At 44.1% G+C, this 14,558-nt stretch overlaps 1 protein-coding gene across 3 annotated transcripts; it reads left to right on the top strand.

The window, feature by feature from the left end:
- Positions 1-244: 244 nt before the first annotated feature.
- Positions 245-3,980, top strand: INHA (inhibin subunit alpha). Of its 3 annotated transcripts, XM_079131282.1 has the most exons (3): positions 245-444; positions 639-861; positions 2,953-3,980. In XM_079131282.1, exons 1-3 carry the CDS (start codon positions 391-393, stop codon positions 3,783-3,785), a joined length of 1,110 nt encoding a protein of 369 aa, XP_078987408.1. In that variant the 5' UTR covers positions 245-390; the 3' UTR covers positions 3,786-3,980. The 3 variants fall into 3 exon arrangements, with proteins under 3 accessions (XP_078987408.1, XP_078987406.1, XP_078987407.1); XM_079131280.1 differs by lacking the exon at positions 245-444 and having other exon boundaries at positions 454-861; XM_079131281.1 differs by lacking the exons at positions 245-444; positions 639-861 and adding an exon at positions 2,319-2,444.
- The last annotated feature ends 10,578 nt before the right edge of the window (positions 3,981-14,558 follow it).

Genomic DNA, 14,558 nt, shown 5'->3' on the forward strand with positions numbered 1-14,558 from the left:
CCAGTTCTAGTTGCAGCCCCAACCCTTCCCACTAGGCCAGCCCAGCAGCTGCTTGGTTGAAAGGGGTCTCAGAGGGTCTAAGGGAGCTGGCATTTTCCCTTCCTGACAAATGACACTTTCAGAAGCTGGCCAAACCCAGCTCCCAGGCTACTTCTGTCCCACCTAGTGTCACCTCTGTGCTGGGTGCTGAGATGTGAGACTGTGTGTGTGTGTGTGTGTATGTGTGTGTGTGTGTGTGTGTACCTGGAAGGGGCTGTATGTTTGTATGTGTGGGTCAGGTCACCCGGGGTGAACATCCTCCCCAGCCCCCTCCCCCACATTCTTGGCAGGAGTGGGAGATAAGGCTCAGGGCCACAGACCTGTGCGTCACAGATAGGAGGTCTCAATGCCATGGGCAGGGGTAACTTGGACTGCAGGGCGTGGGCAGGGCTGGGGAAGACGGGTGAGAAGGATAGAAGAGGGCAGGTGGTGGGATGGGGAGAGGAGGCTGCAGAGGCCTTGGGCAGACCCTGATAGAGAGGACGCAGGACTGGGTGTGGTTCCCCACAGGGCAGGGTGTGGGTTCTCCAGTTGGCAGGGCCAGGTGAGCTATGGTGCCTCAGCTGCCCCTGCTGCTCCTCTTGCTGTTGGCCCCGCAGGGTGGGCAGGGCTGCCATGGGCTAGAGCTGGACCGGGAACTTGTCCTTGCCAAGGTGAGGGCCCTGTTCTTGGATGCCTTGGGGCCTCCAGCCGTTATGGGGGAAGGTGGGAGTCCTGGAATCAGGCGGCTGCCCCGAAGACACGCCGTGGGTGGCTCCATGCGCAGGGGCTCTGAGCCCGAGGAGGAGGATGTCTCCCAGGCCATCCTTTTTCCAGCCACAGGTAACATGGGTGAGGGACCAGCAAGGTGACTTTGAGAAGCAGCCTGGTACTGCATGGGCTTGGGAGCAGGCTGACCTGGGTTTGACTCCCAGCCCTGCCACTCAGCTGGCTTTGCATCAGTGGGTCAATTACTAAAGCCCCCTGAGCTTCTGCCTTCTCATCTGTTGAATGGGCAATAATGTCCACTTCTTAGGAGGGAGTGAGCTGGTGAGCCTATAGAGTGACTGGGACATGGGAGGCTCCTAGAGGCAGAGCTGCCTGGGCTGGGCTCTTATCTCTGCCTCGGCTCCCTGCCCCAATCCTGGTTTCTTCAGCTCCAGGTAGCTGAGACCTGAGGAGATAGCAGGGAGGCGGGAGGATGATTTGTTGGAAGCTCGTCACCTTCTTTTGAGTTCCTGTCTCTCCCCATAGGTGTCTTCGTGTTCCACTGACTGAAAGAATAAAGCCCTCCTCTGGGCATGCCTTCACCTCACCTGGCCCACCTTTCTCCCAGCCCACTTGCAGCATGCTGGAGAAAAAGCGTGGTTCCGGAATCAGGCAGAATTCCAGTCTGGCCACTTAGAAGTTGACTATCACTTCATCTCTCTAAGCCTCAGTTTCTTATCTGCAAAATGAATCAATTTTATGAGTTTATAATGAGAGAACCTGTGTAATAGTATAGCCCCAATTCCCTGGGGCTGGCTCATGATTACTTACTATCATCTAGGTATATGTTGGGGCAAAGATGCCAGCTGCTCTTTCTTGGGGAGGATAGCCCTGTATTCTGTTATATCCCTAGTCCTCCTCCTCCTTTTCTTCTCTTTCTTCCTGTCCTCTGTGTGTGTGTGTGTGTGTTAATCTGACTTTTAAAAATGGAATTATTTTAAAGAACTTATCACATAATGTCTCTGACATTCCCAGAGTTATGAAGAGTAATGTAGCAAACACCCATGTTAAGTCTAACAATTCTAAATATTGGTGAAGGTAGAGAGTGACAGGGACCTTTCTTTCTTTCTTTCTTCCTTCCTTCCTTCCTTCCTTCCTTCCTTCCTTCCTTCCTTCCTTCCTTCCTTCCTTTCTTTCTTTCTTTTTTCCATTGGTACCGATGTTTGAATTCAGGAACAGTTTATCATTGAGTTACATCCCCGGATTCCCAGTTCTTTTTATTTTGAGACACTGTCTTGCTAAGTTGCTGAGGATGGCCTTGAACTTGCAATTATCCCCCTGAATTGCTTGAATTGCAGGTGTGTGCCACTGAGCCCAGCTGACAGAGACTCTTACATATTGCTCTTTGGAATATTAATTTGAAAACCACTTCAAAGAGAAGTTGGTGATATTGTGTGTGTGTGTGTGTGTGTGTGTGTGTGTGTATACACTTTTCTTTTTTCTTTTCTTGCAGTGCTGGGTGTTAAACCAGGACCTCATGAATGTAAGGCAAGCACTCTACCACTGAGTTCTATACCTCAATGCCTATTTTGTATTTTTTTTTCTGTCATATAATTCTGCTTCACTGAGGATGATCCACAGTGGTTGGAGGGCTTTGGTGAATTGAATTTCTCCTGTTTTGGCCTTTCCTTTCTCTTGCTTTCCAAAACATTTACCAGGTAAACATATCTTCTTTAAAACCAAGGAGTTTTATTCTAATTCTAGGCCTGATATTGTTTTCCTTTTTTCTTCTTTTTATTTTTATTTATTTATTTATTTATTTATTTAGATATTGGGATTGAACCCAGAGGCCCTTTACCACTGAGCTCTTTTTATTAATTTTTTTGTTTTGGGATGGGATCTTCCTAAGTTGCTGAGGCTGGCTTCAAACGGGCAATTCCTCCTGCCTCAGCCTTCCGAGTTGCTGGGATTATGGGAGTGTGCTACTGCACCAGCTCTGTTTTGCATTTTTTAAATGCTTTAATAATGAAGTGAAAAATGGGAAGCCTATGTCAGTTCTCCCAAGACTTGGGAGGAGCTGCAGGTCAGAGAGGGCCCTCAGCAGAGCATATGGCATATCATTAGCACTGTGAATACTGGCCATGTCTCTCCTGAGGAGGCAAGGAGAGAGGGTTCCAGGGCTTTCTGGTCAGGGCTGCCCTTTCTTTTTGCTTCTGTCCCTTTCAGGTATCAGCTGTGAGGACCAGCCAGCTGTTGGAGGGCTGGCCCAGGAGGCTGAGGAAGGTGTCTTCACATACGTTTTCCGGCCATCCCACCACACACGAAGCCGACAGGTGACTTCGGCCCAGCTGTGGTTCCATACGGGGTTAGACAAGAAGAGCACAGTGGTCTCAAATAGCTCTGGGCCCCTGCTAAGCCTGCTGGTGCTGTCATCTGGGGGACCCATGGCTGTGCCCATGTTCTTGGGCCAGGCACCCCCTCGCTGGGCGGTGCTGCATCTGGACACCTCTGTTCTTCCTCTGCTGACTCACCCTGTCCTGGTGTTACTGCTGCGATGTCCTCTCTGTTCCTGCTCAGCCAGGCCAGAGACCACTCCCTTCCTGGTGGCCCACACTAGGGCCAGACCACCCAGTGGAGGGGAGAGAGCTCGGCGCTCTACTCCCCCAATGCCCTGGCCTTGGTCTCCTGCTGCTCTGCGCCTGCTGCAGAGGCCTCCGGAGGAACCTGCTGCCCACGCCTACTGCCACAGAGCTGCACTCAACATCTCTTTCCAGGAGCTGGGCTGGGACCGCTGGATCGTGCACCCTCCCAGCTTCATCTTTCACTACTGTCATGGTGGCTGTGGACTGCCCACCCCACCAGACCTACCCCTGCCAGTCCCTGGTGTTTCCCCTACCCCTGTCCAGCCCCTTTCTTTGGTGCCAGGGGCCCAGCCTTGCTGTGCTGCCCTCCCAGGGACCATGAGGCCCCTACACGTCCGTACCACTTCAGATGGAGGTTACTCTTTCAAGTATGAGATGGTACCTAACCTTCTCACGCAACACTGTGCTTGTATCTAAGGGGTTCCGCTTCCTTAGCCCAAAGCTGGTGACCAAACCCCAATGATTGTCAGCTGGAAGGAAGGGCAGAGTGCAGAAAATAAATGGTTTCCCCTCCCTTCTTCCTTCTATTTCTCTGCCAGAGGCCTCCCCTCCCCATTCCCCCTCTGTCCCATGGGTATCATGTGACAATAAAGAACAGTGCATATGACTTGGCATGCATTCTCAGGCTTCTCTGATATGGTGTAGGGTAGGTTCGGGTTCCAAGAGCATAGGATTGTGGGATTTCAAGTCACTTAGCCACATTTGACCTCATAGATCTGGGATCCAAGAGCTGTAATTGGGTTGGTTTCTGTTGGGAAGTTACAAAGGTGTCCCAAGCTCCTTGGACAGCCACTCTGGAGAATTGGCCCTCCTGCAAGCTGACATGTCATTCAGGCTGCCTGCCCTGCCACACCTAAAAGAAACTGCTATACTCAGTATCTCCATCCACTATGGCCATAAGCCCCTTCCTCTGCCATTCTCTGTCCTTGTTGAGAATGCCTTGCTCAGAGTCAGGGGATTTATTGCCTGGCCTTTGGAACCCCCTGGAAAAAATTGTTCAGAGCTAGTCAGATCTTGGGATCTTTCGGGAGGCTGGCTGGGAAGAAAGGGACAGATGTACGAGTTGGTGGTGTCAGAAAGAAGTTTAAAAGGGCAGAGAGGTGTTAAATCAGATCACCAGAATGAATTCAGACCCAGGAATGAGGTCTTCATGAAATTTGAATTTTGAGGTTCCTGGAATCTGAATCTTCCCCTGGCTTTTGAGGTAGATTTCATGAGACCTTGCTGAACTGGGGGTCTGGCTCTTGAAATTCTTGGCTCCATTGAAGCCCCTCATATATCTTTAGGTAACTCCTTAACTTAGTACTTAATACCAGAAGGGTGGAAAGACAGAGACCACTGCTGGGGGACTTGCACCATGGAGAGGGCAGGGCATAGTGCCAAATGACCCTTTTCTTTTCCCATTTGTTTCCTATTGTCCATTCTGTCTCTAGAGTTGGGATAGGGACACCCCCTTCTCTGGCCTTCCTCTCTTCTTTTGTTATGCCCTCATTGTCTCCAGCTTATTCACTCCAGGGTTCTGGCTCTCAACTGATTGGTTCCATTATCCAATCTGTGTGTGTGTGTGTGTGTGTGTGTGTGTGTGTGTGTGTGTAAGAGGCTGGGATGTTCCATCTATTAGAAATTCAAGAGCACTGTCTGATACTGACTGCACAATTTCAGTGTGTATTTGACTAACAGAGTCTGATTTGTCAAAGGCTTCCTGCTACCAGTTCAGCTCAGCGGGTGGGTGAGGAAGTGCCTGCCTCAACAAGGGGGAATGGAGGGGAAAGAATCTCAACAGGTCACACTTGTGCTAACACCCTTCCCCCCACCTGAGCAAACCTGAACCGCAGCACAGGGGCCCTCCAGAGCAGCCCAAGTGCACTGCGTGCTCCAGCACAAACCCCAGGTTGTGTTCACAAAGTCCCCACTTCTGCCCTACACTGGAGGGGCGGAGCGTTCTGTTCATCCTCTGGAGTCTCCCTTAATCTCCACCCAGCATTGCAACTACTTGTGCCCAGAGCCAGTGGGGGGCTGGAGAATGTCCCTCAAGGCTATTTTTGTTCCCAGTTCCCTGCCCTTCCCTAGGATACTGGGGCCTCTAGGTCTCTGAGCTCCCTGTCCCAGGGAGGTGGATAAGCTCTCAGGGCTGGGGACATTCTACTCAAGGTCACAGGACTCTGCATTAGGTCACCGAGTAAATTGGTGTTGTAAGTAAAGTTTTCGTGTGTCTGAGGCAAAGTGAGAAAAGTGAGTACAGCAAAATAAATCACAGTGCCAAGTGTATTCATTTTAGAGGGCTGTTCTGTACTCTTGTTACTTTTTCTGTGTGTGTGTGTGTGTGTGTGTGTGTGTGTGTGTGTGTGTGTGTGCATGTGCATGCATGCGTGTGTGTATGAGAGTTATTTTCTTTACGTGCTGGGGCTGTGGCTCAGTGGTAGAGCGCTTGCTTAGCACATGTGAGGCACTGGGTTTGATCCTAGGTACCACATAAAAATAAATAAATAAAATAAAGGTATGGTGTTCATCTACAACTAAAATTTTTAAAAAGAGTCATTTCTTTTATGATATTAAGATGGTAGAAGGTAGTGGGCTTTTTACTATTTTTTTTTTTTTTTTTAAGTTTCTACTTAACAAAATTAAACTTAGCAACTCTAGTTTGGATCCTAAGATTTTTCTTTAGATTTTGCTGCATGGTGAAATCCCAGTCTGGATCACTGTTCTGGGCCATCCTTTTGAAGTCTCTGAGTCCTTAGATTCTGCTAATTTAGCAAATCAGAGATCTATGACCATCCCTTTCTGAAAGGGACCCAATAGTGGCTAAGGACATCTTTTTCTTCTTGCTCCTCATCATGAGACTAACCCAAGAGCAGAGGACTTCAGCTACACTCCCTGTTCCCAGTGCTGATCATTAGGGCCACTCTGTGAAAACTCTTAATACAGACTCAGATTAAACAGAAACCTGACATGAACAAAAAATAAATTAAATAATAACTGGATCATTGGCTCACGACCTCCACATGTACCACTGGCTAAGGTATGGCTTGATTCTAGGTTCGAAAGATGCTACCAGCATGTACCTGCAGGAGCTACTTTGCCTGGGTCAACTCCATTCGAGGTTTAGGGTAACCCTGGGTAGCTCAGGTTCCCATCAACACACCACTTGGTCTAGCATCAGGGAGTTGGCTTCCAAAATTCCTGGGAGAGGTGCATCCTCCACATGACTATGTGCTCATGTCACTTAGGTGACTTAAAATGCTGTTTACACAAAGTTTAATTTCTTTTGTGTGGTGTGGAAGTCTTTGGCAATCTATCCTAAATCTATCTTTGCAGCCTGATTTCCTGTGCATTTTTCTCTTCCTCTTTCTACCTGTTATGGCCTGAGTATTGGTGTCCCTCCAAAATTTGTATGTTGGAATTTAACCCCCAAGGCGATGGAATTAAGAGGTAGACCTTTGGGAAGTAATTGGGTCACCAGGGTTCTGCCCTACTGTGTGGGATTAGTGCCTCTATGAAAGGACCCAAGAGAGGAAGTTTATATGCTTCCTTTCCTCCCGTCCATCTTGTGAAGATGCAGCAGCAAGATACCATATATGGAGGACACAGTAAATCCCCATCAGACAATGACTTTGTCAGCCCCCTGATTTTGGACTTCCCACTTTCCAGAACTGTGAGAAACAAATTTCTATTATTTATCTGATGCAGTTCAAACCCAGAAACTTGCACATGTCAGGCAAGCATAGTACCACTGAGCTTTCACCTCCAGCTCAATTTCTATTATCTACAAATCACCCAGTTTAAGGTATGTGTTATAGCAGCAGGAACAGACTAAGACAGCATCCAACCACACACACCCAGACTCTGTGGATAGTAATCCTGGTCATTCCTCTAATACATCATTATCTTTTCAAGCAGCCCTGCCTTTTGCATGTCTCCATTTCTTAAGCAATGCCTCCTTTAAGACATGATTCTGATGCCATCTATTCTGTGACTCTTTCCTTGATTCCAGTTTTTCCTTTTTCATTGCTTCCTGGACACTTCTTTTAAATTTTAATTTTCCAAAAAAAAGTTACTTTTTTAAAAAAAATTCATAAGTAGCATAGATCTATTCTCAAAGTAACAATTCAAATATTGAATATAAAGCTGAGGTTCCCCTTGAACATTACTATTAATTTCAGTTCCCTAGACAGAGACAGGTATCCTGCCACACACTGTTCTGAATTTACATATGTAAACATACCTTGTAGAAAGTCTTTCTCCACAAATGGTAGGTATCATGCCATAGGTATTGAGCTGCAATTATTTTACTTTGTGAATTTTCATTGACTTTATTTTCCAGTCTATTACCTTTTTTCCTGTAGTAACCCCCCCAGTAAGAAATAAACTTCTTTTGTTAATTTTATTACTTATACATCAAGTGTTGATATAGCACTATGTGCTAGGCACATTGCAACTGAAAGCTCAGAGCAATTATATGAGGTAGCCATTGATGTTTTGCCCACTGTATAGATGGAAAAACCAAGGCATGGAGAGATTAAATAATTTATCCAAAGTCGCATCCCTGGTAACTTGTGGAACCAGGATTTGGACTGCAGAAGCCTAGTTTAAGATTCTGTGTAAGATCCATAGTATGTTCCTCCCAATGTTTTTCAAATGTGATTCCCGAGATGAAGTTATTTCTGTCCATTGATGGAAACTATGACATTCCTGTTTCTATGGTAGTTCTGGAAATGGCAATTGTTTTTAATCTCTGAAATTTATTTCCCTCCCTCTCTCCCTTCTTTCCTCCCTTCTCTTCTCCCTCCCTCCCTCCCTTCTTTTCTCCTTTCTTTCCTCCCTCCCTCCCTTCCTTCCTTTCTTTCTTTCCTGGTGGTTGAACTCAGGGGCACTCTACCACTGAGTTACAATCCTGATCCCTTTTTTTTTTTTCTTTTAATTTGAGACAGGGCCTCATTAAGATCTGAGGTTGGCCTCAAACTTGCAATCCTCTTGCCTCAGCCTCCTGAGGCACTAGCATTACAGGTGTGCACCAGCTCACCCAGCTTAATCTATGAAGTTTCTCATCCTTTTATTGTTTATTTTTCTTTCCCCTTCCCTCCTTTCTGCCTCTTTTGTCCTATTCTTGTCTTATTCTGTGGTTTGAACAAATCTACTAAAATCTTTGCTCATATTGCTTTTCACCTCTTATTCTCCCTTGTGGATTCATTTTTCTTGGTGCTGATATATCCCTTTTACTATTTATTTCAGAGTATGTCTGTAGGTGATACTTTATGAGTCCCTGCCTAACTAAAAAAGTCTTTATTTTTCACACTTGAATGATGACTGGGATGTGCATATAATTCTAGATTCAAAGATATTTTCCTTTGAACTTTGAATTTTTTCCCTTTCCTTCTTGCACCTTCTGTTCTTCAATGAATGACTCTGTTTCAATGATTCTCAGACCTTTGTAGCTCATCTATTTTTTTTTCTTCCCTCATTGGATGTTTTCAGGATTTTCTCCCTATTATGGTATCTGAAATTGTATCATATTAGAGCTATATGTTAGTTTTATGAATGGATCCTGGTTTGATAGGGCCTTTCAAACTGAAGGTTCATGGTTTTCCTCAATTTCAGGACTTTTAAAAAATTATTTGAATATAACATCATCTCACATTTTTTCCATTTTCTACTTCAGAACCTATAGGTGATATCATAATATCCTCTGCATATTTTAGTTTTTTAATGCACTTTCCATATTTCATCTTGTGCTACATGATAGATAAATATATTTGCTCACTCTTTCAGGTCATGCACATACATTTTAGCTGTGCCCTTTCTGATCATCCTACTGAGTGAATATTGCTTCCTAATTACATTCAGTTTTTCAGTTGATTTTAAAAAATGAACAGAGACGGGCATGCTGACCCACACCTGTAATCTCAGCAACTGGGGAGGCTGAGGCAGGAGGATCAAGAGTTCAAAGCCAGCCTCAGCAATTTAGCAACTGAGATCCTGTCCCTGAATAAAATATAAAAATGGGTTGGGGATGTGGCTCAGTGGTTATGAACCCTGGGGTTCAATTCCCAGTCTGAAAAATAAAATAGAATATCCTTCCATAATTATTCCAAAATAATTTTTCTAAAATCCTGTTCATATACTGTCAGCAATTTTACTAAGGGAAAGTTCTTTGAGATGTTGGATCTGATATTCCTCTTTGGAAATGTTGACTTTCTTCAAATGTTGGGTACTTACTGGTTGGGAGTGTCTTTCATCCGAGATTCTCTGTGAGCCTGTTCGCCATCTCTGTTTGTATACTCCTTGGCAAACAGGGTGTGAGATAATCCATGATGTATGCCATAGTCTATTGTCAACAAATGACGGGGATGGGATATATTTCTGAGTGGGGCACTTTGGTCTTCTGTAAATGGGTGCTTCCCTTTGCTCTCCTCCTAGGTGTCATTAGCCACTGGGAACACTGTCCTTTTTTCTACCTAATTAATGATTTCATATCCCCTGCTCCCATCTCCAGGCAGAGAGCTCTACCAGTGTTTCTTGGCACCAAGAAGAAGTGGGACATGGAGCAGTTGACATGTTTGGTGGTGCCTGTTATAGTATCCTAAATAATCAGTGCCCCGTTGGTTGCTCTGAGTACCCTGCTTCTGGAGGAACCCACCTCTGTTGAGCATGCAGTACCATTGGTGCAGTTTTCTACTCTTGGAGCAGTATATTGCTCTGCATGTTTTGTGCTGTGGGTTTTTTTCTTTGACTGGTGTCCACCTGCCATTCATCTTTCAAGGACTTCTCATAGTTCTGGTCTACCCAGGGCTCTCCTTTTTATTCAGGGTGATTATGAATTATTTTTATTTCTAAACATCTTTCTATGAATTCTAAGCATCTGGGATGGGAGAGAGAGGCAAGAGCATGTATTCAGTTTGCAGTCTAGAACTGGAATCATCTCCCACAGAACTTTGTTTATTGTAACATGCCTCATGTTTGTGCTAGATGGAAGATAGCCACATCCTAATCCTCAGCACCTGTGGATATTTTATGATGCCTGCCAAGGGAATTAATTGCAGGTGGAGTTAAGGTTGCTAATCATCTGACCTTAAAATAGGGTGATTATCCTGGTTTATCTGGGTGAACCCAATGTAATCACAAGGGTCCTTAAATGTTGAAGACGGAGACTGAAGAATCAATATCAACAACATGTGATGTGGGGATGACTCAGACAGCCATAGCAAACTGGCAGCCACTTGGAGCTGGAAAACACAAGAATACATATTCTCTCCTGGAGACTGCAGAAAGGAATATGTCCTTGCTGACACTTTAATTTTGACCTACTGAGACCTATTTGGACCTCCTGACCCTTAGAACTGTAACACATGGGTCGTTTTAAGTAACTAATGTTGGTATAATTTGTTACAGCAGCAATAGGGCACTAATACAATGTTGTCATGTGATTTTTAGGGACTGTCTTTTCCACTACAAGGTCAGCTTCTTGAGAAAAGGGTCATACCTTTGTCTCCTTTATTTACCCAGAATCTATATGTCTGGCACATACTCAAGGCTGAGCAAACAAAGAACAAAAGACTGCTCTTACTCTGGTTCTTTGGAGGGTTTAAGATTACAAACCAACTCCTACCTGTCCCATTCCCCAGCCCAGGCCTAGTTGTGTTCTCATTTTGCTTGTTTTGTGTTGTGCCATGTGTCACTTTGCAGGTTTTACTGCTATTGCACTTGCAGGTTGTTCCTTTGCTGTGGCCCATTTCCTGCCTCTCTCTGGGTCTGTGTGCAGGGAGAGTCAAGATGGAAGGCATGTGTCACATATGTATTTGGTTTTCCCAACAGGCTTTTGGCAGGCTATCCCTGAAATGGTCTTTTCCTACTTCGTTCAGATTCTGTCTGCTTTCCTTTCCTCTCCTCTCCATAGCTGCCCCACCTATATTTCCTCCCAAATTTCTGCTCTTTTCAAACAGTTTGAATGGGTAATAATGTAGTCTTCTCTCCTTTTTCTTCCTATGTCCTGAATTAAGTACATAGTCCTGGTTTTTCTATTTTTCTATAGCTCTTCTTTACCCGCTTCTCAGAAGATTCCATGGATCTCCAGGATAGGCAGTGAAGTAAATTAAGCCACTCTCAGGTTCCCTCAAGGAATTCCTCTGCTTATTTTATCCAGAACTGCAAAGTCCTGCCAGGATGAGAGACCAGAGCTGATACTAGGTCCCTGTAGTGGCTATTTTTGTTGTTTCCTTCTCAGTCATTCTCAGGCCCAAACTTCTCTGATTTGAAATTGAGCTTGACTTCTGGCTCTCTCTTCTGGCTCTCTGTGTGTCTCAAGTTCAGTTCAGTCTCTCCAGGAACCAGATGCTGGTAAGCAGGGTTGGTGATGGTCTAAAGCAGAGTTCTCAGCCCAGACATCCTCCAATGCAATTGCTAGGTTCTCTATGTTTGACTTGGGCACCTGGCCCAATTCCTGTGCCAATCTTTTGTGGTCAGGTCTGGTAGCAGAGCCAAGAGACACAATGTGGCAACTCATCTAGAAAGGACTGGCTCTGACTGCTCAATCCTGGTGCTGAGGATGCTGGACACACGGACTTTTTCTAGTACAAACGCTTTCACCAAACTTTATTTGTAGAGGTCATTCTTTTCAATCTGTCTGCCTTTCCTGCTACGTGAAGACAGCAAGTTGATAGAACACATAGATCATCCAATTCCTCTCCCCAATTCTAAGTGTAAACTTCATATTTTGAAGGAATCCTTAGGTCTCAGACATCTGATCTGTTGAAGGTTGTAGCATCAGAGGGTGAAGGTAAGGACAATGGCTCAAGTCCCAAAGATAAACTATGACCTCTCTTACTCTGTAGACAACATTCCTGGGTCTTATATGCTTCAAACTATCAGAAATAAGCAAGCTTTGGACCAGGTTCTGAGGTCTGTATTCTCCTGTAGATGACTGTCATTCTTGTATGAAAATACTCCTTTTCTCCCTTCTTTTCATGCCAGCAGCTTAAGCCTGAGATGAATACCTTTTCTCTTCTTCCTTCCATCCTTCCCTTCTTCCCTCCCTCCCTTCCTTCCTTTTTTTTTTGGTATTGGGATTGAATCCAGGGGCTCCTAACCACTGAGATACACTCCTATTCCCTTTAATTTTTTAAATTTTGAGACAAGGTTTTGGTAAGTTGCATAAGGCCATGCTAATTTGCTGGCTGGCTTTGAACTTGCACTTCTCCTGCCTCAGTCTCCCACGTCACTGGGATTACAGGTGTGCACTCCTGCTCTTGGCTTACCACTTTTTCTTAAAAGCATTTGCAAAGGCTACTCCAGGGAACTTAGGGGTGGCAGGGAAACTATTAACAAAAGGGTTCTCCTCATGCAACCCGAGAGTGGAAGGGGAGGGAGATGAGTTATAGATCCATGTCTGGGCTGAGAAGTCTTAGTCACGTGCTTAGAAGGATCAGTTTCACATTTCTGATTTTTGGTGATGTGTTACTCTTGGGGACTAAAACTCAGAAGAATGTTTAGAAGTTAAGGGTGTGATATAATCTCATTTCTTAGAGAAAACAATTTAATGTATGATAATAAATTATGCAATGCTATCATCTAATAACAATTTTTTAAAATGGCATTACCTTTTTTTTTTTTTGTGGTGCTGAGGATTGAACCCAGGGCCTTGTGCATGCAAGGCAAGCACTCTACCAGCTGAGCTATAGTCCCAGCCCAGCATTACCTTTTAAAATAAAAAAAAATCTTAAGTAAATTAGTTTCAAACTTTTAAGAGTGCTTAGATTTAATTTTTAAGAAACTGTTTCTTTAATCTTTCTGGAATTGAATGTGCAGGATGTAAGGGAAGAAACAACTTTTTCCAGATGGACATTTAGATGTTTCAAAACTATTGAATAGCTCATCATTTATCCGATTGATTTACAGTCAATTTTATCATGTAGAGTAAAAAAATTCCCATGTAATCATGGCTGCTTCTGTGTTGCGTCTCACTGATCTATTAATATTTGTCTATTTCTTTGTCATTACCACACTGCTTTGGTCACTGTGACTTGATAAGACATTTTGCTATCTGGTAGCACAAGGCTCCCACTTGTGCCTCTTGTTTTGTTTTATTTTTCTTAGTTTCTTGGCTATGCTCATGTGTTTAGTCTTCCAAATGAATTTTAGAATCAACTCGTCAAGCTCTAAAATCACCCCACTGGGATTGGGATTGAAATTGCATTGAATTGACATCATTGCAATATTGAATCTTCCCATGATGAATATTGAGTTCCCTTGTTTTCTTCATAAAGCTCTGGCATATTCTCAAAATGCTTCATATATATATATATGTATATATATAACGTACATGTATTTTAGGGCACTGTTATAGTAGACAGGGCTTTCGTTTTCCTTTTGACTAATTTTTAAAAGGGTTTAAAAGCATTTTGTCTTAGTCAAGATTCTTATGGTAACAATTTACAGAAGTATACTCAAGCTAACTTAGGCTGGGGGAGAAAAAGAATTCTTTGGAAGGCAGCCAAGGCTCTGCCTGTAGGCCAAGGGCAGAAAGGGGAGTGGGCCTCACAGGGGGATGGGAACACGAACTACTTTATCTCCCATTGCTTTTTTCAGTAAATCTGTTTTTCTTTCCCTCGTAATTCAGTTTTCTTTGCTTCTCTCTGTTTCACTTTCACAGGTCTGGAAGCAAAGGGATGTAGAACAAACCTGGCTACAGTTGCTACCCCTATGAATGGAGCAATTCTCAGAAAATAACTGTAGACTGGGGAGGTCAGATGAAAACAGTTCCTGCAACATTAGGAACTTCAAATCTGTTTTTTTCCTGAGATATTGAGTTGGTAGTTACAGTGAGGGAGACCCTGCCCTCCCCAGTTCCAGGTGATTGATAAACAGGGACTGACAATCACCAAATCATAGGATTAACAATTCAACAAAGATTTATTGAGGCTCTGTTCTGACTTTATATTTGTGTACCGCTTTGCTGTTCATGACACACTTATTTAACCATCTTTTAGGCTCTTGACTCAGATCACACATAATATGCTGTGAACACAAAATTAATGTGGTTTAGGGGCATACATTGCTATTTCAAATATGTCTTTAGAAAATAAGATCCTTTAAATTTGGCAATTAAAGAAAAAGATAACTGAGCCTATTCCTACTCTCTACTGTCTTACAATTCATTTTTACTCTTCTGTGCAAAAAAGGAGCACGTTATAAAAGAAA

Source organism: Sciurus vulgaris, assembly GCF_902686455.1.
Source record: "Sciurus vulgaris genome assembly, chromosome: 3".
In the NCBI taxonomy this organism is placed as follows: Eukaryota; Metazoa; Chordata; class Mammalia; order Rodentia; family Sciuridae; genus Sciurus; species Sciurus vulgaris.